The sequence below is a fragment of the Scyliorhinus canicula genome, chromosome 6, assembly GCF_902713615.1.
Source record: "Scyliorhinus canicula chromosome 6, sScyCan1.1, whole genome shotgun sequence".
NCBI lineage: Eukaryota > Metazoa > Chordata > Chondrichthyes > Carcharhiniformes > Scyliorhinidae > Scyliorhinus > Scyliorhinus canicula.
The window spans coordinates 162,972,916-162,995,404 of NC_052151.1; the positions used below are offsets into that span (position 1 = coordinate 162,972,916).

The window sequence follows — 22,489 nt, forward strand, 5'->3', positions numbered from 1 at the left end:
ACAATTGCTTCACAGCTCCAGGGTCCCAAGTTCGATTTCGACTTGGGTCACTGTCTGTGTGGAGTCTGCACATCCTCCCCGTGTGCACGTGGGTTTCCTCGGGTGCTCCGGTTTCCTCCCACAGTCCAAAGATGTGCAAGTTGGGTGGATTGGCCATGATAAATTGCCCTTAGTGTCCAAAATTCTATGATTAACCTAGGATAAAAGTTTGGCACAACATCGTGGGCCGAAGGGCCTGTTCTGTGCTGTATTTCTCTCTCTCTCTTAAGCTGCAATTTTTATCATGGCCAAGCCACCTAACCTTGACTGTGAGAAGAAACCGGAGCACCCGGAGGAAACCCACGCAGACACATGGAGTAAGTGCAAACTCAACACAGACTGTCACCCAAGGCTGGAATTGAACCCGGGTCCCTGGCGTTGTGAGGCAGCAGTGTTAACTACATTTCCACGGACAGTGTGAAGAGGCAACTTCACCATCTGTCCATTTGCTTCTACTTTCTCCATAATGCATCATTTTACTGATAAAACCTCTTCAGTGTACGACCTTAGGATCACATTTGATGGTTTTAAAGGCAGATGTTTCAACTTCTGATTAGAAGTTGTCTCAGGTATTAGCGATACTGCTGCACCCGTATTCACTTACATTTTAATTTCATGACCTTCGAGTTTTGGATGCCCAAAAACGTTATTGATAGCCCCGCATTTACAAGGGTGGCGTGGTAGCACAGTGGTTAGCACTACTGCTTCACAGTACCAGGGTCCCAAGTTTGATTACCGGCTTAGGTCACTGGCTGTGTGGAGACTGCACGTTCTCCCCTTTTCTGCGTACATTTCCTCCGGGTGCTCTGGTCTCCTCCCACAAGTCCCTAAAGACGTGCTGTTAGGTGAATTGGACGGTCTGAATTCTCCCTCCTTGTACCCGAACAGGCGCCAGAGTATGGTGACGAGGGGATTTTCACAGTAACTTTATTGCAGTGTTAATGTAAGCCTACTTGTGACAACAATAAAGATTATTCTTATTATTTTGCTTAGCTTCAGCTCCTGCAGCACCCGTGTTATGTTGTCTTTTGAGTGATCTTGAGATTTGACTACTAGTTGATAAATGGCTACTCGTTAGATTTTTTTCTTGCACATTCTGAGGGTAGGAAAGGTTTTCTGAGCACAACATGCCTTGGCGATAGGGCCCTTCTTGCATGTATTTGCTTTACCCCAGCATTCCCCCACTGAGTGGCCAACCTGTGTACATCAGTGACATTGGCAGTGGTAGCTTCAGCTGTCAGAGCCCGAAGTCCCAGAATTCCTTCCTGAAACCTCTGCATTTCCTTACCTTTCATTCCTTCTTTAAGTGGCACATGCAAAATCTACCTTTGACCAAGCTTTTGGTCACCAGTCCTTTTTTTAAAAAGTTTTTTTTCCCAATTAAGGGCAATTTAGGATGGCCAATCCACCTCCCTGTACGTCTTTGGGTTGTGCGGGTGAGACCCATGTAGATACGGGGAGAATGTGCAAACTCTACACAAGTGTCCGGGATCGAACCTGGATCCTAAGTGCCAAGAGGCAGCAGTGCCTCCCTTGGTCACAGTCCTAATATTTCCTTTAGTGGCTGAAGTTCTGTCTGATAACACTCCTAAGAAATGCCTTGGAGGGCGGCATGTGGCGCAGTGGATAGCACTGGGACTGCGGCGTTGAGGAACCGGGTTCGAATCCCAGCCCTGGGTCACTGTCCATGTGGAGTTTGCACATTCTCCCCCTGTCTGCGTGGGTTTCACCTCCACAACCCAAAGATGTGCAAGTTAGGTGAATTGGCCACACTAAATTGCCCCTTAATTGGAAAAAAAATTATTGGATACTCTAAAAATTTTTTTTAAATGCCTTGGAATGTTTAACTACATTAATATTGCCATATCAATTCATGTTATTTTTATTCTAGTTGCTCCAATGCTCCCCTAGCTACATGGGTTACATCTCCCTCTGTCAAGAACGGCAAATATATTGGTGGGTCTCATGAACATTCAGTGAAACAGGGTCAGGCACTCAGTTCCAGAAAACATTAAACCAACAGGGGGAGTTCCTGTTGCTGCTTGCCTGAGCCTTACTGAACACTTGGGGCAGCATGGTAGCACAGTGGGTAGCACTGTTGCTTCACAGTGCCAGGGTTCCAGGTTCGATTCCAGGCTTGACTCACTGTCTGTGCGGAGTCTGCATGTTCTCCCTGTGTCTGCATGGATCTCCTCCGTGTGCTCAGCTTTACTCCCACAAGTCCCGAAAGACGTGTGGCTGGATTCTCCGCCGGTGGGATGCTCTGTTTTGCTGGCAGCCCGGGGGTTTCCTGACGGCATGGGGTTGCCCCACAATGGGAAACCCCATTGACGAGCTGGCACAATGGAGCATTCCGCCAGCGGGGTGAAACAGAAATGCGGCGTGGAGGGGCAGAGAATTCAGCCCGTACTGTTAGGTGAATTGGACATTCTGAATTCTCCCTCTGCGTACCCACAGGCGCCGGAATGTGGCGACTAGGGATTTTTCACAGTAACATTATTGCAGTATTAATGTAAGCCTACTTGTGACAATAAAGATTATTAATATTATTATTACACCTAAGTGACCTTCAAGCATGATCATTACAGTCTCCATTGGTCCTTTTGCAATCAGTGGACTGTTCAAGATATACCTGCCTCCTCAGCTCTGCACATGTATTTTTTCAGTTTGACTGGGCCAATTGTTTTGTATTCATCCTTTTAATGGGGGCATTAGTTGTGGTATTTTCCCTGATGGTGTAGGTTCATGTCAGCGCCACACTATTGGCCGATATCAAAATAGAATTAGGCTGCAGTATATTCGACTTGTGCTGAAAATCTCTGAGAGGGTTTTTCTCTATTTGAAGTTACTGATTAATTAATGATGCTAATAATAAATTCATTAACAGATCATTAAATATATAATTAAATAAAGTACACAGCATAAAAACGCGCATTTCAGCCCAACCATCCTGCACTGGTGGGTGGTGGAGGCAGGTTCGATCGAGATTTTCTAAAGGGAATTGGATTGCTATCTGAAAAGAAAGAATGTGCAAGGTTACGGGCATAAGGCAGGAGAGTGAGATTCAGTAGAGTTCTCTTTCAGAGAGTCAGTACAGAGCCAGAGGGCTGAATGGCCTCATGTTGTACTGTAGAGATTCTGTGGTGTTTAGACTCCACATAAGCCTCCTTCTTTTCCATCTGTCTCATCTGAACCTTTCAACATACTTTTCCAGTCCCCTTTCTCTCATGTACCCACCACTCAACATTTCCAACACTGCAATTAATGGGAGAGAAGATATAGTAACTATGTTATCTGAACTGGTGAAGAAAGTACAATATCCCCAACTTCTAAAACTTAGCTGGGAAGTCCACACACAACTTGGGTTAATATGTTTTCTGATAGTTCTCTAAAAGTAACAAGGAGTATACATTTTTATGTCTGGTTTTGTTGAATCTCAATGCATTAGTATTCATTGCCCATCCTCTTATACAAGCTATATTTAACATTATATTTTCCTTCTAGAGCCACATCAAGCTCCTTTATCGACAAGACTGCAAAATAAATGTTCACCTCTTTAAGGTAGGAGGGAGCATTGTCATATCACATCCATTCTTAGCCATATAAAGTGCATTAAGGGCAGCATGGTGGTGCAGTGGTTAGGACTGCTGCCTCACGGCACCAAGGTCCCATGTTCAATCCCAGCTCTGGGTCACTGTCGGTGTGGAGTTTGCACATTCTCCCCGTTTTGCATGGGTTGAACCCCCACAACCAAAGATGTGCAGGATACGTGGAATGGTCACGCTAAATTGCCCCTTAATTGGACAAAAAAATGAATTGGGTACTCTAAATTTAAAAATATATATATAAAGTGGATTACTGAGTTGTGATGACCTTCTTTGAAAATGATCTAATATTCTTGCCACGTCGCCAATTTTTGTCATTTTTATTTATTCTTATTTATTTATTTGTTTATTCCAGAATGAGCTGCATATTGCAAATTGTTACCTGGAATTAAACCATGAATAACTCATTCTTTTGTATTTACTGGAGTCGATTAACCAACTCCCTGGTGTTGAATTACCATTAATGACTTTTGGTTCAGTAGAAATACATGAGCATGTGAAAGCAAGAATTAAAAATAAAAATATAAATATTGTCATTTGGTGGGCAGATTAGAATGGATTTACGGCAATTTTCACTTTTCTTCTGTTTCACAGAAATTTTAATTTTCTCTGTGGATGCTTTACTTACTCAGTCAGATAACTAAGTTAATGAGAGACCAAGGCATTGCAACTTGTACAGAATGTATTGAGAAGTGGGCTAAGTGTTTACTTAATTCAATCATTTCTTACATTCTTGCGTTCAAAATACACAAAATAATTTAACAACTCAAAGTTGTCTTCACAAAATTAAAGAAGCCAGATTTTACCAGCATTATTTATGACCATATTAAAACAAGTCAGGTATAGTTGAAAGTACTTACATTATATCTCTATTTTCTGATTTCCTTCTTACGGCCCCCCCCCCCCCCCCCCTTAGACACACAAACACACACTCAGCTGGTTCATTAAGACCCTTTAGGGAAAGAAATCTGCCATCCTGACCTGATCTGGTCAACATGTGCCTCTGAACCCACGACAATGTCACTGACTTTTAACTGCTTTCTGAAATGACTTAGAAAGGTCAGTTCATGGGCAATTAGGGATGGGCAGCAAATGCTGGCCTTGCCAGTGACGCCCACATCCCCTGAAAGGACAAGACGAAACCTCCCACATATACAAAAGGCATTGAATTGTGTCCAGGCATCTAGCATCACAGATCACTGCCACTTTATCTGAGTTGCCTTGCTTCATTCATGAGCCTCAATGGAAAAGGCTGCGTTTATCTGTCACATTGAAAATATCAGCGGCAATTCGACCAGAGGTGGCACCACCGTCAAGTTCTTCCCCGAGGATTTCCGCTGAGAAAAATTTATAAAGAAAGCATTCTGATTTTCGCTACAAATAACAAACAAGGGAAGTTTTAAACCTTAATAGTCAGGAGCCAAACGTCGCTGCCTCACTGAGTCCAGACAGGTTATCCAACTTGGAACTTAAATGTTCTGTGTCACCTTCCCACTGAACTCAGTGACATTCCCTTAAAATGTAATCGGATGTTTACTGTGAACTTGCTATTAGTTTGCAAGTTCTCTTTACACAGTGTTTATACATCAATTCATTAATCGATTCCAGTAGAACTGATTTTAAAGTAAAATTAATGAGGATCTATCAGAAATTTCCCTGACATTGCATGGTATTCACTCCCCCGGGAAACATGAAGCAAAATGCTCTTTAGAGAGGGCTTACCAGAACCCTGTCAAATATACCGTTAGTATTTCTCATGCAAAGTAAAATCGCCCTGTGTATTAGTCGTGGCAAACGTGCTCATACATTTGAACTAAAGTTCTTAGTTATTTTAACGTAGTTTTTATGTTGTTTTAAACACAACTCTGCACAATAGCAAAAGGGGGCTGGTACAAACACTAACACGGCCATGACAAGCATCTCGCCCTATTTCTATGTTTACCTTTATCGTCAAGAAAGTGAATCTTCTGTGCTAGTTTGCAAACTCCTAATGAGTATACCGATTTGCTGCTAGGCGGTGATAATCTGCTCCCTGGCAGGAGATAGGAGGGGAGAAAGGGAGGCGAGCGAACTGACATAACACAGTGTAAATAAATTCGGGGTTGGCTTTGCTGGGGGCTATGTTAGCGTTGATAATTGTGGACCCATCCCTCTTCCATAACACACTCATTGCCTGCTCTCATCTAACGTCACAGGCCCTGGGGCTGAGCTATGATTTGCTGTGTTTTATTACAGGAGGGGCGGCCTCACAACAAGGTGGATCAGTTGAAAGGGAGCCAACTCCAGTAAAAGTGAAGTCAGTGTCCATGACAAGCAAGTCGCGCTGTAAGTCAAACACACGATCAGAGCAGCTGCCAATACTCCACCTTCCCTCCACCGGATTTTGAATTTCTTCTGGGAAATTAATAGCAACAACAACAACAAAAAAAAGACACGGTCGAGGACAGCGAATCTGGACATTATTTTATTTTTTGGAGAAGGGGGGTGAAAGAGTGCTTCCATGAGAATCTTTTCTCCTGAAGTGAGTGTGAGCTTGTTGGCGTCCCCTGGCTGGAGCGGCAGGGTTGAAGCGGGAGCCATGCCGACTGACCTCTCCCACTCTGCCAACCTGCAGCCGGAGGTGAGCGCCTCTCTGCCCCTGAGGATCCTGAACCGGGGGCCGGGCTACCTCCGCAGGCAGATGGAGGGCAGCAGCCGGGGCCGGCTCAGTGCCGTGGAGAGGCTGGCAGCCGACAAGGGCAAGTACGTGAAGAGCCGCCAGGCGACGGGCTGCCAGCAGGAGGCGGCCGGCTTCAGCAGCTCGGGGGCCTCGGAGGGCAGCAGCAGCGAGGAGAAGCCGGCCGGCTCGCCCAGCTCGGGACGCCTCTTCCGGACTCCCCTGGAGCGGTCGGCGGGGCCGGCCGGCGCTCTGGGCCGCCGCTCCAAGAGGCACCTGAGGCCGGACTCGCTGGTCATCTACCGGCAGAAGTGCGAGTTCGTGAAGGGGGCCGAGGTCGGCGTGGCCAGGGGCAACCCCAGCCTGGTCAGGAGGCTCATCCAGGGCTCCGGCCTCCGGGACAAGCAGCTGGCGTCGCCCGAGGTGCCCAAGGTCATCATCAAGGAGGGCGGCCCGGGGGACAGCGAGCCCCAGCCACCGCAGGCGCCCCGGGCGGCGGAGCGGCCGGCCAGGAGCCGGGGAGGAGGCCTGCACCGCTCCCAGTCCGACATCAGCTGCCGCTACTCCAAGGCCTTCTCGGAGTTTGACGGCTTCTTCACCTACTGCGGCCTGGAGCCCGAGGTGATCGAGGACCTGGGCCGGGAGAACTTCACCTCGGCCTCCGACAGCCTGGCCCTCCGCATCCGGAGCGTCAGCGTGCCCGACTCGGAGAGCGACTTCTCCCGGCACAGCGGCGACAACGAGCGGCTGCTGGAGGAGGCGCTGGGCGAGCGGACCCCCTCCTCCAGCCTGTCTGTCATCGAGCGCAACGCCAGGGTCATCAAGTGGCTGTACGGCTGCAAGAGAGCGCGGGAGAGCAGGGCGGCCGAGCTCGTATAGCACCGCCCCCCAAAAACAACACTCCAGAGACCAGGATAGCATTCCCAGAGACTGGACAACATTCCCCAGAGACTCCTGTCAAACATCCCCAGAGACCAGGATAGCATTCCCAGAGACTGGACAACATTGCCCAGAGACTCCTGTCAAACATCCCCAGAGACCGGGATAGCATTCCCAGAGACTGGACAACATTCCCCAGAGACTCCTGTCAAACATCTCCAGAGACCGGGACAGCATTCCCAGAGAATGGGACAACATCCCCAGAAACTGGGACAACATTCCCCAGAGACTCTCGTCAAACATTCCTGAGACTGGACAACATTCCCCAGACTCCTGCAAAAACTCTGGTTCTGGCATCGGTGCAGTTCATTTCCCGCTGACTATTTTTGTGTGTGTGGCTGAATTCAAAAGAGAGGAGGTGAAACGAGAAAGCGATGCTGCAAGTGCTGGGAATGCACAACTCAGTTCTTATGTGTGGAGAGATCAGTTTAAAGTTTCACGTGGAGATGCTGTCTCTCCTCCCCCTTCTTACAACCTCGACTGAGTCCCCCTGGAGGGGAAAAATATATTTTTTAATGTCAACCTTTTGACAGATTTAGAGATATTCTGATGGCCTCAGCTCAGAGTTTCTGAACAGGTATTAGCAGTACAGACTGATTTTAATATATTGTTTATTTTTTAAAGTGCAGTGATGTCATGGTCAATTGGACAAGTTTGTAATATTTAAGATTTCAGTGACTTAATGAAAAGAGCTGGCAAACCTCTCTACTGTTAACCAGCATTACTGGAATCATAAAAATATAAATTACTGTTGCATTACCTGCTTGCAACAATCCAGTTGCAGGATTAATAGGCAACTAATCCTTTCCCCTCCCCTTCCCACTGAACCAAATATTTTGCAACATACCCTTCTCATTAAGACAACGTAACTTTAAATGTTTGTATTATTCCCCATGTCGCCTCCCCTGGGCTGATCTGCCAATTGCATAGATCTAAAACTGTCCTTATCACAAAGTTTCTTATATTACATTTTATTTAAGAGATACATTTTATTTTCTGTGTTCAATGCAGAATCTGTTTTCATTGAAAATGGTCCTTGTCTGTGTTAGTCTGCTTAGATCATTGAAAGGCATTGGCATTAAATTTAAGGATGTGTTTATAATATCCCAGGATTATTAGTTTAAAGTATCCAGGATAACCAAAGGTATATTACAACTGTATCACCTCACTTCTGTGTAATGTTGAGCAGCATGGATTATCAAACAAGTCCTGTACACATTTGTCATTGGTCTTTTCACAGTAACTTCATTGAAGCCTACTTGTGACAATAAGCAATTATTATTATCACAAAAGGCAACCGTTTTTCACACCAAAGATATATTATGACAGTTTTGAAATGTAATCTTATTACAGGTCTGTAAATATTTTTAGTAAAAATTTCAATGTTTGCTTTCAGATACTCTTGCTCAATGTCTATTTCCCAGTCAGTTGATAAGGAAAGAGATGAGCTTTAGGTTTTGTCAATGTTAGCCCTGGAACTGAGCACTAGTTGGATACCAAATGGTCACCCGTGACACAATAATTGGATTGGTACAGTGGTTGTAAATGGCACCTCTCTTGATGGCATAGAAATTGCTGACATAGATTTGGGTTGTTACCATCATATTGTGCTGGATGGCCTTGTACTTGGAATAATTTAGATTGTTTAAATTTGAATTCAAGTGCTGGCTCTTTCAGCCTCTTAAAATGAACACAAAAGCAACACGCTGGAAACCTGAAAGGAAAACAGAAAATTGTAGAAATACTCAGCAGGTCCGGCAGCATCTGTGGAGAACATTATCTGTAGCGATAATGTTTCAAGTCCATGTCATTTCATCAGAACATGAACTCGGCGTTTGTCCAAAAATCCAATATTTCGTTATTCTGACTAGTAGTGCTTACATGTCTCCTTTGCTGTCCAAGAATAATTCTGCTTCGTCCCATTCAGGCAATAAGGAATTTTCTTTAATTTAACAGTTATTGATTGATTGTACTTAGTGGCATCAAAATAGGAGATTACTGATTATATATTGGTTTACCTCAGTGCTCAGGCTCCAGGTATCCCTCAAGAGAGTTTTTACTCTGCTGCAGAGTTCTGATCATTCAAATCTTATACGTGCACAGCAATGATGGCATCACTAAAATAATTTGAGATTGGCATTCTTTAAAGACTTAGATATTTATTGCACATCCGCAGAACATGTCTTCTGTAGCCATCCTATGGTGCCTCTACTTATTAAAACAATCTATGGTCAATATATTAGGATCAGCCGCCAGAGAATTTATCCAACCCGCCAAACTGTGGTGTCTCAGTACTGTTGGATTGTCAGAGCTTGTCGGCTTTACTCTAATGAGTGCAGTCAGCAGAGTGGGAGAACAATATACCTGCTATGACACTCAGTATAAAAGTGCCTTTCACTGCCTGGAGAGATACAGTATGCTAATTATACACTTCTTCATAGACATAATGAGGATAATTTGGTTTGGATGATAGTACAAAATGACAGTAATCAATTTAGATGCTTATCTTGTATCTCTGGATTTTTATTTCTGTTGATTTTGATATCAAAAGAGCCTTTTTAATGCTACCACCCAAAAGTCAAAATTATCCATGTCTGTGAATGGTCGGTGAAAGTGCGGCTTTCCATATTATATTACGAATAGAGGTCTTGCCAGGATCCCACTAATACAACATAGGAAAATACACTAGATAATAATCTTTATTGTCACACATAGGCTTACATTAATGAAGTTACTGTGAAAAGCCCCTAGTCGCCACATTCTGGCGCCTATTCGGGTACACGGAGAGAGAATTCAGAATGTTCAAATTACCCAACTGCATGTCTTTCGGGACTTGTGGGAGGATACCCACGCAGACACTGGGAGAACATGAAGACTCCACACAGATAATGGCCCAAGCCAGGAATCAAACTTGGGACCCTGGAGCTGTGAAGCAACTGTGCTAACCACTGTGCCACCGTGCTGCCCAATCAGTATCAGTACCACAGAGGTGTGCAAGTGTGGCTCAGGCCAATTGAGGAATGCTTATTTTCTGCTCTCCAACCTGTCCTGAATCAAATTGGACTTTTAATGTGGGGGAAATTCGAAGGAAAACCCACATCCAGCAGGACTTGCTCTATTGGGGAGAAAAAACTTTGTTCACGTGGACCCAAATCAGTTCTATTTGAGCACATGAGCCCACTGATGTGTGTTCATACAATTTGCTTGATTCCACCTTTTAAAAAGGTAAAAAGTAATCAAAGAAACAAGCTATGCAAGTGTAAGTAATCTTGATTGCCAAAGGTTTCACCTTTCACCCTATGTGCTGATTTGCACCCATACGTTAAGTTACCTTATGCATTGAAGGCAAATTCATTTTGTTGTATCAACAGTAGCTAAAGTTATCTTGCTAACAGCCTGTAGATATGAGGAAGAAACTGATGTGCTTTTTCTCATGGAGAAGATTTTCATACCAAACAGAAATATCTACTAACTGTTGTTCTTGATTAAACTTGGACTATTGAATGCTAAACACTTCAAGGACTTCTGTTTACTGTGTGTCGGTAATCTTTCTGTTAACTAGTTTGTAAAAAGAAGCACAGTGAACTGTTGGCAAGCTAAAAAGGGAAAAGAATTACTGGTCATTGTTGAATAAGAAAAATTAATCACAATGAAAGCATTTTGTTCAGAATGTATTATATATACAAAATTTAAAATGTACTCACATCAGTGATTGTCTGAGAGATAAGTAATATTGTAAAGATCAATCATTACTCATGTTTCTAAAATGCCTCCTTAGCATTGCTATTCTGCTGGAAAGTTAATGCAAAACTAAGGGGAGCACAAAAAAAGGTTGTATAAGCCTACAAGAATTTTGAAAATGTGTGCTCAGTTAGTTCACATCTAAACTTGAACTACTCCAGCTTGAGAAGTTAACATTCTTTTGAACCTGATTTTGATGTTGAATTGTACTTGATAAGCTGGAGGTGTTTTGTTTTATTTTTGCTGACCTGATAACATTCAGACTGCCTCTGCCAGAGCATATTTGCAACAAGGAATATGTCAACAGGAGTGTTCAGATTGCCTTGTATATCCTCCATGCATGTGAACAGATGTCTTGCTGCAGACATAACTGAGAAAACAGCAACAGACTGGGAAAGGGGAGATCAGAGAAAAGAAACTCATCCTCTCTATAAAATTTATTTATTGCAGTTTTCCCTACGTTGTTACTTTTTGGTATCTCTCAATATGCTTTTCATCAGCAATTATTCTATGTTGGAAACATGAACTGAAAGTAATTTGTTGCTGGAATTACTCCAACCGTTGTTAATACTTGTCAGTAACATGGTATTGTTAAATAAAACTATATAAGTACTGGTGTTTGTAAAGGAAAGTACCAATTACTGTCTATTGTGAAAATAAATCAGTATTTTATACGATAACACCATGTACCAGGCAAGTAAAGCTGCTTATGTAAAGAGTTTAATGATTTTCATGTATTTTGTTCACTAATAAAATACTTTTATATAAAAAGGTATCACAATTCGTATCACAAAACAGATTATCTATCAATTAACATATTGCTTTTTCTTGAAGCTTGCTGTGCACACACACACACACACGTTGGTTTTGGCTTTTTCGACATTTTGAAGTGCTTCATTGGCGGTAAAATAGCTTGGAACATATTGAGGTTAGGAAAGGCATTGTGTAAATCCAAGTCTTTCTTTGCCTCCTGAACATTACCCTAAGCATGAACAACCCCAGATTTCTGTAAACTTGAGAGATGCACGCAAACAGCTTGAAAGTTACCCTAGTTTCTTTATCCAGGGAATGGTGAAAATGTGGAACTCACTGCCACGTGGGGTATTTGTGGAGAATACTATGGATACATTTAAGGGGATGTTAAATAAAGGAGGGGGAAAAATAGAAGGAAATGTTGATAGGCGTGTATGAAGCAAGAAGGCAGGAGGTTATTTAGAAACATAAGGGAACAATAGGATGGATGGACTGAAGGTTTTCTCATACTTGAAACTATTACCATGACTCCATGTAAATCATTCCTCAATGATGTGGGCTGATTCTTATCCATAACATATACCATTTGATATATAAAAATGTAATAATTCAACCACTATTATATGAAGTTGTTAAATAAGTTATGTATTCTACATTGCTTTCTAGATTATTATGAAATGTATAAATCCAATCCTTTTTATGAGTTACATTTTACCTTCCCCTGTCAAGGTATCTGGAGATCAATACCACTAAACTCGCCTCTTAAGTGTTCTTAAAAATATGAAATGAAATTCACTTATTGTCACATTAGGCTTCAAATGAAGTTACTGTGAAAAGCCCCTAGTCGGCACATTCCGGCACCTGTTCGGGGAGGCTGGTACGGGAATTGAGCCCACGCTGCTGGCCTTGTTCTGCTTTACAAGCCAGCTGTTGAGCCCACTGTGCTAAACCAGCCCCTGTCAGATCTTATTTAACATTTCCAAGTTCCTAATCAGTGGAAAATGAGAACAAGAGCTTACTTTATATGGGTTTGAATGCCCATAAAATAAACAAATTAACAATTAACTAATTGACAGTACCTTAAAGGGGCACTAACAAAAGACAAAGTGTTAAAGGAAACTTAACAAATCAAATTAAAATGTCAGTTTGTGGGGCTGACGATGCGCTTCAGCCCTCAAGGTGCCCATTGAGGAAAGGTCTCAAGTTTTACCAGTGGACATCACATGCTCCCTCTCTCGGGACACCCAGGGGCAAACATAGCCACAGAAGAGAGTGCACTTTACAATCTCTTCTGAAAATTAGTAAATTAAACAAAAATAGGAAGCGGTGACAGAACTGGTGGGAACTATAACTAAAACATAACGTCAAAAGGAAACTTAACTAATTAAACCAAAATGTGATTTCTAGGCTGAAGATGCAGGCTGAAGACCCGTGGTGCCCACCAGTTATGGAAGGCCTGAAGCGTACTGGTGGACACTGCGTACTGCTTCTCCAGAGACACCCGGGAGTGAACATAGTCACAGAAAAGAGCTCCCTTTTACATGAATTCCTGTTCAACCAACATATGTCAATTATTGTGATGCCAAACCTAAACAAAAACTAGATAAAGAACATGCAATTAACACTGAAACATTTTATATACTCTTGATAATACAACAAAAAGTATATTTCTCTGAAGAATCATACCTGGATGCTGAACTTCTGATTATTTTAGTGCCTGTTAAAAATATTAATTAGGGAACCGATTGACACAACATTGACTAACATTTTGGGCAAGATTTTAACTCCAAACCAATTCACTTACAGAGTTAAAACCAGATCCAAAGTCTGTCCCTGAAACCAATGTTAACATTTTGATTAGATTGATGGGATGAAAGTGTTCTCTTTCTGCCGGTTGTCAGGATCCTGTACAAAATGAGTTTGGTATCAGTCTACAGCATTTAAAGCCCAATTTGGCAATCATTTTCAATCTCACTCGTGAACCAATAAGAAGGCTGCTGTAGGAAATGAACCACTCATTGTGCAGGAGGGATTGCTCTTTTGAAGTTGGGGCTGAGGTGTATTTTTAGGATAGGAAGATAGGGCTGGTGGCTGGAGGAGTCTTTGTTTTCTTTTTAGCTGGACTATATCTGCCCTGGGAATGCTCGATATGGAGAAAGGTGCAATGCCAGCACTGTTTATCATTTATTTCAATAAGCACAAATGTTAAATAAAAAGAAAGGGGGCAAATGATGATGGAATACTGGCATTACTTCTAAAACAAAGCATACCAAAGAATTGGATATAAATATTCCCACTTGATATGCAGCCAGCATGATATAACCTCAGTACACGAGAGTAATTCTGTCAGCCACGTGTGGAACTAATCACCCCTTTGTGGTTGCCAATAATGTTTCCTTTATATTTTGTTCAGGTAATGGCCAATGCACATTGAGTAACCACATCCATAGTATTAGGTACATATATATCACAATGGGTGATTTAAAATGATTAATTAACAGCAATTAACAGCTTATAATCAATCAACCTAAATGGGGTTTATGCATGTTACACAAACCCCAAATTAAGTCAGCTTTTAACTTCATGCTCAACCATCCATTCGTCTTGTAATGCATTTGATAAATTGTGAAAATGTGTAAAAGGGAAAATGCAGCATCCACTACACAATTGGACTATATGAATCAGGGTAGCCCTGGGTTCAATAAGGATCAGCCTGAATGGCTAGTTAATCTTGGATTGGCTGATCCTGACCAGGACAATAAGTGGGGAGGTGGGGCTGGGTATCAGGGAGGCGCAGTCAGTCCCACAGACATAATTAAATGGATGGATAACTGATCTTTGGTAACGTTGGTTGTGGGAACACTGTTGGTCAGATGTGAGAATAAATATTCTTGAAATCATGCCACCTGAGCAAACAGTTCAGCCTCAATTTAACATCTCATCCAAAACAGGGTTGAGGTATATGAGACGCATACACTATATCCAAATGTGACATTTCTGAACAATCCATAGGCCTTTAGTTGCTGAGTTTATCCTTGCACCTTTTTTAAGAGAAGGAGCAACAATTGCAATCCTCCAATCTCTGGCGCTACTCTTGCATGTACAGGATTGGAAAGTTGTGACCAGTGTCTCCACAATTTCCAACCTTACTTTCCTCATGGGACCTCAGAAGCTTATCTACATCAATACAGGCAGGAATAAAGGTAATGCATGTGGCCGATCAAGGCAGGGAATATTTTTCTTAGACTGATTCCATGCCTGTTTCTGAAACTAGTCCAACAAGAAAAGAAGCATCGCTTAGTTTAATTCTGGGAACTGAAACAGGAAAAATAACTCAGGTGAGACTAGAATAATTGGGGATTAATTACCATAGGTTCAAGGTAAGAATATAAAAGGAGAATGAAGAGCTATATTTATGGGATGCTGAACTGAGAAAAAATGAAACTCAGCAAGGTAAAAAAAATAACCTGACCCAAATTAACTGGGCTGAAAAGTTAGCGGACAGGTCTTTGTGGGTCAGCAATGGGAAGTTTTCACATACGAGGTGGACTGAATGGAAAGACATGTTAAAAGTCAGATTTGTGAATAAATAGATATTAAAACTAATCTGAAGTTTAAAATAATAAGATTAATGTTAAAAATACTGAAGACAATTATGATGAATATAGTGTCATGAACCACACTGATGTAAAATGCGAGGGTATCCCAAAATCCAGAAGGGTAACTTGGAGCACCAATTTGGAGCAGTCTATGTGTTTTTACTGTTAGAATATAATGAATGGTGTACAACCCAGTGAGGAACTGTCCAGCCATTGGGTGAATAATTAATAAATTATATTTATTAACTTAAAAGAAAGACAAACACACACACACAACAAGAAGAACTACAATACTCTTATGGGTCCAGCCCAGAACCCTAAGTTTGGTTAAGATCCTGGTTTAGAACCCAACTATTTGCATTTGGCAAAACTGTGAGGAAATGTTACTGCACCACAGGAGCGATGACACTTACCAGTAGACAGCTTTTATATTAAAACAAAAATTAATTTTAACACAGCATTAAGCACATTAGCAACAAAAACGACTTTGCAGTTAACCAATACAACATCTTAACTTGCTTCCTGAAACCTGCCTCTACATTCCAATTAAACAAACCATATATTTTAAATACTACTTACATATAAAGTTGACAACCAGATTTCACTTGCTTATCTTGGTGCAAATTCCTTGGATAGATTTTTTTAAAAAAAGACCAAGCCGAAAACCTTCTGTTTAGCATAGAGCCGTGGAAGCAACTCTTTTGTCTAGACAGACATGGCCCCTCCCATTAGCTACACCAGCTGCTCTCAAAGCACATGGCAATCTTTTGTCTCTTGTTACAAGATGTGTCTTGATTTGCCAGCTCAAACTGTTACAACATTGCATTCACTCTTGATCTGCAAATAGGTAATATGGCTTTTATATCTATTAACAAAACACTTCCCCAGCAAAAATCACTGATTATCTCACTTTTAGTCACAGCTCTAGCAACAAACTGTCTATATGCATTTTAACCTAAGTTTTAATAATTTTACCACAAAAATACAATCGATAGAGTATGACAATTTCTTATATTCATCACAATACCCAAGACACTTAAGTATACCGATGACTATACACACATAATTTTACATGAAACTATCCCTGGGTCCCCAACTATTTACATTAACCTGAACTCTGAGACACTCCTTTCCCCAAACAATATCCAATTCTAAGTACTATATGAGCTAAATCCAGCAATTATCACAAGCAGCTTAAGCTGGCCATGTCTGGGAAATAGTCTTCTGGTTCAGCGAAAGGTGATAAATGGCTGTTTCGTTCCGAAGACTACAGGTGAAATTCTCAATTTGGGAGGCTAAGTGTTGACGCTGGGACTGATTTGCATGCAGTTCTCGTTCCCATTGGGGCCGTTATTTCTGGGGCATTTCACGACATGCTAATGGGCCAGCATTCTGCTGGTGCGAATTCCAAGCAATTCCCGGCCCAGCAGGCATTTTAACAGCTGGAGCTGGAATTAGCATCAAAAAGCCTGGTAGCTGGAGCTGTTTTTAAGTGCTCCACTTACCTCATGTTGGCTCACAGAAGACCTGCCCCCTCCCTCACCTCCACGGTCGGGAATCTGAGGTGGACCCACAGCTCCATGCCAGTGAGGAGCGGAGGGACAGCCCCTTCCCAAGCGAGGACCATAGAACCAAGCCTACCCTCCTGACCACTGCCTGGGAAGTGGTGGCAGAGGCAGTCAGTGCTGCCAGTCTCACCAGGAGGAGGCAGCTGGTGATCCAGAGGGATGGGGGTCACTGGTGAGTCCTCTTCCCTGAGAGGGGCAGAGAACCAGGGAGAGTTCCATAGGCCACGGTGTAGAAGTCCTCTGGTTGGGTGAGTTCTGCTGATCCTCTGCACTTCTCCAATGGGGCACTGCTTCTGAGGAGCGCCAACACCTGGTAGACTCCTGATTAAGCTTGGCCGTTGTTGATACAGCTAGGGCCTGAGGGTGAGAAGTGGGAATGCCTGGGTGGGCTCCCAGGTGAGCACAGGCCTTCTGAGCATTTAAAGGACACAGATAGCACTTGCAGTGTGAGCAGCCAAGAGCCTGTAAGTAGCACAAAAGGAGTGTATTTAAAAGATAGACTGCAGCAATGGCGGTCTGAGCCAGGCCAGCCTGATCCCTAGGGGGACACCCCAAGTCCACAGACCTGGCACTAAGCCAGTACCCGCTACTGCTCCCAGCTTGGGCAGTTATTCCCAAGCAAGCCTAACAGTTTTCAAATGTTTTCAGTGTTTTGTTAGCCTCCTGCTCCCCCTCCACAGCCATGGCACCCAGTCTATGTATGTAAATACCTGGAGTAATTCACGCCCATGTCCAACCAGCTAATCACATTTAAATGCATGCAAATGCCAATTTTGCATGCTGCCACCGGCACAGGGTGCAAACCTCGTTATTGCCACCAGCGAAAGACCGGAGCATGGCACCCACATCGGCGCCAGGCATGGACATAGATTTTGGCCGGATACCCAATTCTCCACCCGATCATGGTCCACATTTGCAGCATTGTGAGGTGGGGAATTTTTCCCTATATCTGCAACTAGATGCAGTTTAGATGTTAGCTGTTTCTCTATCCTTTTCCTTAGTTAGTGTTCTAAAGTTATATGATTTATTTCCCTTTGATGTTATTCACCACATGGAGTTGGCTGTTGGCAGGTACATATCTATTTCCTTACCTCTCCACTTTGAAGTTACCAACTCTGTAGCCCAATTTTTTTCTCTAATCACATATGACAGGCATATTTGCACCTCTTCATTTCTCCAAACGTCTGCCCCGAATCAGTTCCTTGTTTTACTTTGTTTTTTTTATCTTAATTTTCCCCATTCTTAACAATAGTGATATATATAACTGCAGATTGGAAAGGATAATACCGCACAGTGGCAGCAGTGTGTGCCACCTACAAGATGCGCTGCAGCAACCTGTCGAGGCTCTTTTGGCAGCAGCTTCCCAACCCAGAACCTCTACCACCTAGAAGGATGAGGGCAGCAGATGCTTGGGAACACCGCCACCTGAAAGCTATCCTCCAAACCACTCACCATTCGGTCTTGGTACTATTTCGCTGTTCCTCCAGTGTCACAGGGTCAAAATCCTGGAACTCCCTTCCTAACAGCAACATGGGTGTACAATGCTGAGGTTCGGGCAATTAGGAATAGGCAATAAATCGTGGTCTTGCCAGTGACGCCAATGCCCCATGAACAAATAAATAAACTAAATAGGAAGGTGAAAATTGACTGATTGATAAGAAAAGAAATGGACATTTATCGCATAAAAGCATATTTTGAAGGAAGGGGAGAGAACGCAGGAGGATGGCAGCATCTGTAGAGAGAGAGAGGACATAGTTAAAGTTTCGAGTTTGTTTGACTCTTGATCAGAGCTAAAAGGGAGGGAAAATGTGTTGGATATTATACTGTAGCTTGGAGAGATTACAACAAAGATGTAGTAAACCTAAGAACAAGAGACAGGTGGCCCGGTGTGAAGTGGAACGGGGTGCTCTGGCATTTGAATTTGCATAGTTTGAAACATTAGGAAGACCCAGGGAAGAAGAAGGGAACATAATTTTGGAGAAAGACTTGACACTAAAATATTTGATTTCAAATATATTTTTACAATTAGGGAATGGAAGCTAAGAAACTCCACACCTGAATTCTCCACAACCAGCTTGTACTAATTCATAAAATTGATCCTTGAAGCAAGATGCCAAAGTCTTTGTTTTCATGGTGAGTTGTGCCTTGTGTCCAGCAACTAGGAGGTGGCAATATGGTGACACCACTCCCCCAAATTCCCCCCCCCCCCCCCTCACCCCGTGCCCTCCCCCAATCTTGTACAATGTTCTCATTTCTATGTTTCTGAACAAATCAATGTTATATGATGCTTTAGAAAGTAGATATTCTCTCAGGTAATTGTAGTATAACACAGTTTTTCCACCAGACCAATAAGAGAAGACTAGTATTGGAAACTGCGTAGGTACAATAAATTCAATCCGGCTTAATTTTTGTTCTGGCAACTTGACGCCCTTGTTGAAGAAGGTTGATTATTTCCTCGATGCATTATGAATGAAAGGAACATTCTATCCAAGGCAATGTGAAGTCAAAAGAATCTGCTCATCTCAACATTGAATTTTATTTAAATAGTGATATCAATTTTTACAGGCAGGATTTTGTCTGGTATTGCTCCACAGGTTAATTAAAGAGCTTACTCTGTGATGTATTTGCACCAAAGGTTAACAGTCATTATGCAAAACAGCAAGTATTGTATATTGCACGAAGTAGACCAACTCGTACTCAGCTGCAGGAAGCCATTATTGAACCAACGTTAATTAAACCTCCCCAACAGAGAGGGCAATGTAACAAAGTGGTCAGATCTTGTACTATACGACACCCCCTCCTTACTTGTACCTTAAAATATAAAATGGTATATTTATGTAAGTTTTCAAATACAGTACGACTGAACCGACATCAACGATACCTGGAAATTCAAAAATGGTTGGGTTGACTGCTTATTTTTACTGTAATCATAACCAAAACATATATGACAGTACTGCTAGAGTAATTTGCATGTTAAAAAATCTTTCCTTAACATCGTATGCGTTTAACAAAACAATTTGACAAGAAATAATGAAAAGATCAACTTATTTCTTCTTCCTTACTTATCATTAACCCATCATGTATCAAGCTGGCTCTCTGAATGCTCAGATCTGGCAATAAACTATAGTCTCAAACTTATAAAAGTTAAAACTCTGTGCAGTGGCTTTGTCACACCGCAGGTGAATAAAACAAAATTTGTCATTTTATTTCTTCATCTGTAGAAAACTACATTCTGAAAGTTGCACTTTAGATCAGAGCTTCAAATTGTTGTATCTCAAGATTTAACTATTCAGTCCTTAGAAAATCCATGGCCACTCCGCTGCACTCCCCTGTAGGTTCAGTGGGATTGCAGCAGGAGGAGAATAGATTAACCTGAGACCTGGATACGCTGAGTCGCAGCTATCACTTTTCCTAAGATGTCCGGTGCACTGTGGCTACATTGTCGTATAGCAATCTGGAATGTCCCATGCAAAGCACAAACAGCAGTTCTTTTAAGAATGTGAGGGTATAGGCTGCAAGGCAATTTTTAAAAGACCCAGGCAGTATAAGAAATGGGTCATGCACAGAGAAGGTAAATTAGAGGTAACATTGCATCTGGCCTTCTCCAATGTTTTGTGTAGAGCTTTGTCTGGGACAGACTCTCCACCTGGCCCAAAGAAGGATTGGGGGATAAGAAGGGGTGTGTCCAGAGGGAGGGGATTCTCAGGCCCGGTGTTAATTGTATTATTAAGGTTAAGGATAAACAGGTGGAGGATATTGATTAATTAAGTATCTTGAGCATGTATAAAACTCCCTTTCTCATTAGAGATTTGGTATGAAATGTGCTGCAAGCAGCAGTCCTGTGTCACAAAAGTTCAAAGACGCTGCTGCAGCCTCAAGGTGGTTATGGTCCATGTGTATGCAGGTTAATCAAGTTTATACCCATATTAGATTATTTGAAGGGGTTTCTCCTCAAAGCTTGTATGGACTCCAGTGCCACGCTCCTGATCTTTGGCCATCCGATTTGGATGAGGGCTGGTAGTGTGGAGGACATCCTTGTTGGACTGCTCCTGGGACTGGCCAAGGTAAGGTCTAAACAGCAGGCAGTTGAAGAGGTTATTTGACCTGACTGCGTGCCCCTCTTCCATGGTTATATCTGCAACCAGGTGCCCATGGAGAGGGAGCACGTAGTCTCCACTGGTACATTTGACTTCTTCTGTGGCTGGCGGGTGCCACAGGACCTAGAGTGCATCATGTCCCCATCAAAATATTATTTGAAAATTCTGGGGTTTATTACTGTCCCTTTAAGGGGCTGTTAGTTAATTTGCTTAATATTTCTTCTGTTTATTTAATGTAAAGATAGACTACTTTTTCTGCCAGGAAGTTGGCATGGAGGGTGCTGCATGTGGCAGTCCAATAGGAGGTTAGGTAGGTTCAATTTATATGAGTTGAGGAGTCTGTGTTCCATGTGTATAGTGTATAGGTTGCGCGAAGTTGCAGCAGCTGTTCCACTTTTTGAGAGGACTTCTCCTAAATTTATTTTACACATCAACCCCACAGTCCTGATCTTTGGCCATCGGGTGCCGAGGGGGGTGAGCTGGGTGGAAGGCTTCTCTGTTAGACTGCTGCTGGGTCTGACCATGGAGCCATTAACAGGTCCAGGCAGCAAGCAGTTGAAGGAGTCCTTCAGCCCGACTGTCAGTCTTTCTTCTATAGCTAAGCTCCCACCTAGGTGTCCCTGGAGTGGGAGTATGCAGGTACTCTTGAGGACTCCAGACACCATAGGGGTTGAGTACATCATCTCCCCAAATAATTTAAATTTAATTTGTTAATTTTTCTTTACAAAGTTTTATTTTGATTACAATGCCCTTTTAAGAGGCTGTCAACTGTGTTTTTTTTTATATTTGATAGAATCCTTTGGCGTGGGGGGTGTTGTATGAAGCAGCAGAATGTGATTGGAGACTAAATAGGTTATTGGGCCCCCAGGTCACTTATAATTTCTGGGACCGTGGATATGGGAGGTTGCAGCCCCTGCTTGACTATTCTATGAGATTGCTCCTCAACTTTCGGCTTCATCTTGGCTGCATGCTCCTGACCTTTGGCCATCCATTGTGGAAGTGGGCAGGCAGGATGGAGGGTTTCCTTGTTTGCCTGCTCCATGGCCTGACCAAGATGGCCATTAACAAATCCAGGCAAGGGGCAGCTGAAGGAGTCATTTGTTCTATCTTCTTGCCCCTCAACTGTGGCTATGACTGCACGCAAGTGTTCTTGGAGATGGAGCACACAGTGTCTGTTGGTATGCTTGAGGCCTTTCATGATCGGTGGGCACCACAAGAGTTAGAGTGCATCATCAGCCCCGGAGACGATGGGGGTGATTCTCTGGGGTTATTAGCTCCAGCCATAATTCCGTCTGGCCCGTTGAATCGGGCATGAGGCTCAAAATTGAATTCTCACAGGGCCGTTGTGAGTCTCCCAGCCGGCTCCCTCTGAAAGATCATGTGTTCGCCAGAAATGACAAGAACCTGATTAGAACACATTAGCATTCATTTCAATCACATTAGCAAGATTGAAGTGGAATATTGTGGTCTCCCTGGATGCTCCCCCCCCCCC

General features: G+C 42.8%; 1 protein-coding gene and 1 long non-coding RNA gene across 3 annotated transcripts in view; both read left to right on the forward strand.

Moving 5' to 3' along the window:
• LOC119967618 overlaps positions 1 to 22,489 on the forward strand; it is a 330,773-nt gene that overhangs the window by 159,166 nt on the left and 149,118 nt on the right. Inside the window, exon 4 of one of the 2 annotated variants that reach the window (XR_005461027.1) lies at positions 13,141 to 13,870. The exons of the other annotated variant lie outside the window; for it this stretch is intronic. This is a non-coding gene — a long non-coding RNA (uncharacterized LOC119967618). Of the gene's footprint in view, positions 1 to 13,140; positions 13,871 to 22,489 lie in introns of those variants that run through there. 2 annotated transcript variants of the gene reach the window in all.
• Positions 5,797 to 8,634, forward strand: fam110c (family with sequence similarity 110 member C). The gene has a single exon (XM_038800373.1). The coding sequence runs from the start codon at positions 6,145 to 6,147 to the stop codon at positions 7,177 to 7,179; it is 1,035 nt and encodes a 344-aa protein (XP_038656301.1). The 5' UTR covers positions 5,797 to 6,144; the 3' UTR covers positions 7,180 to 8,634.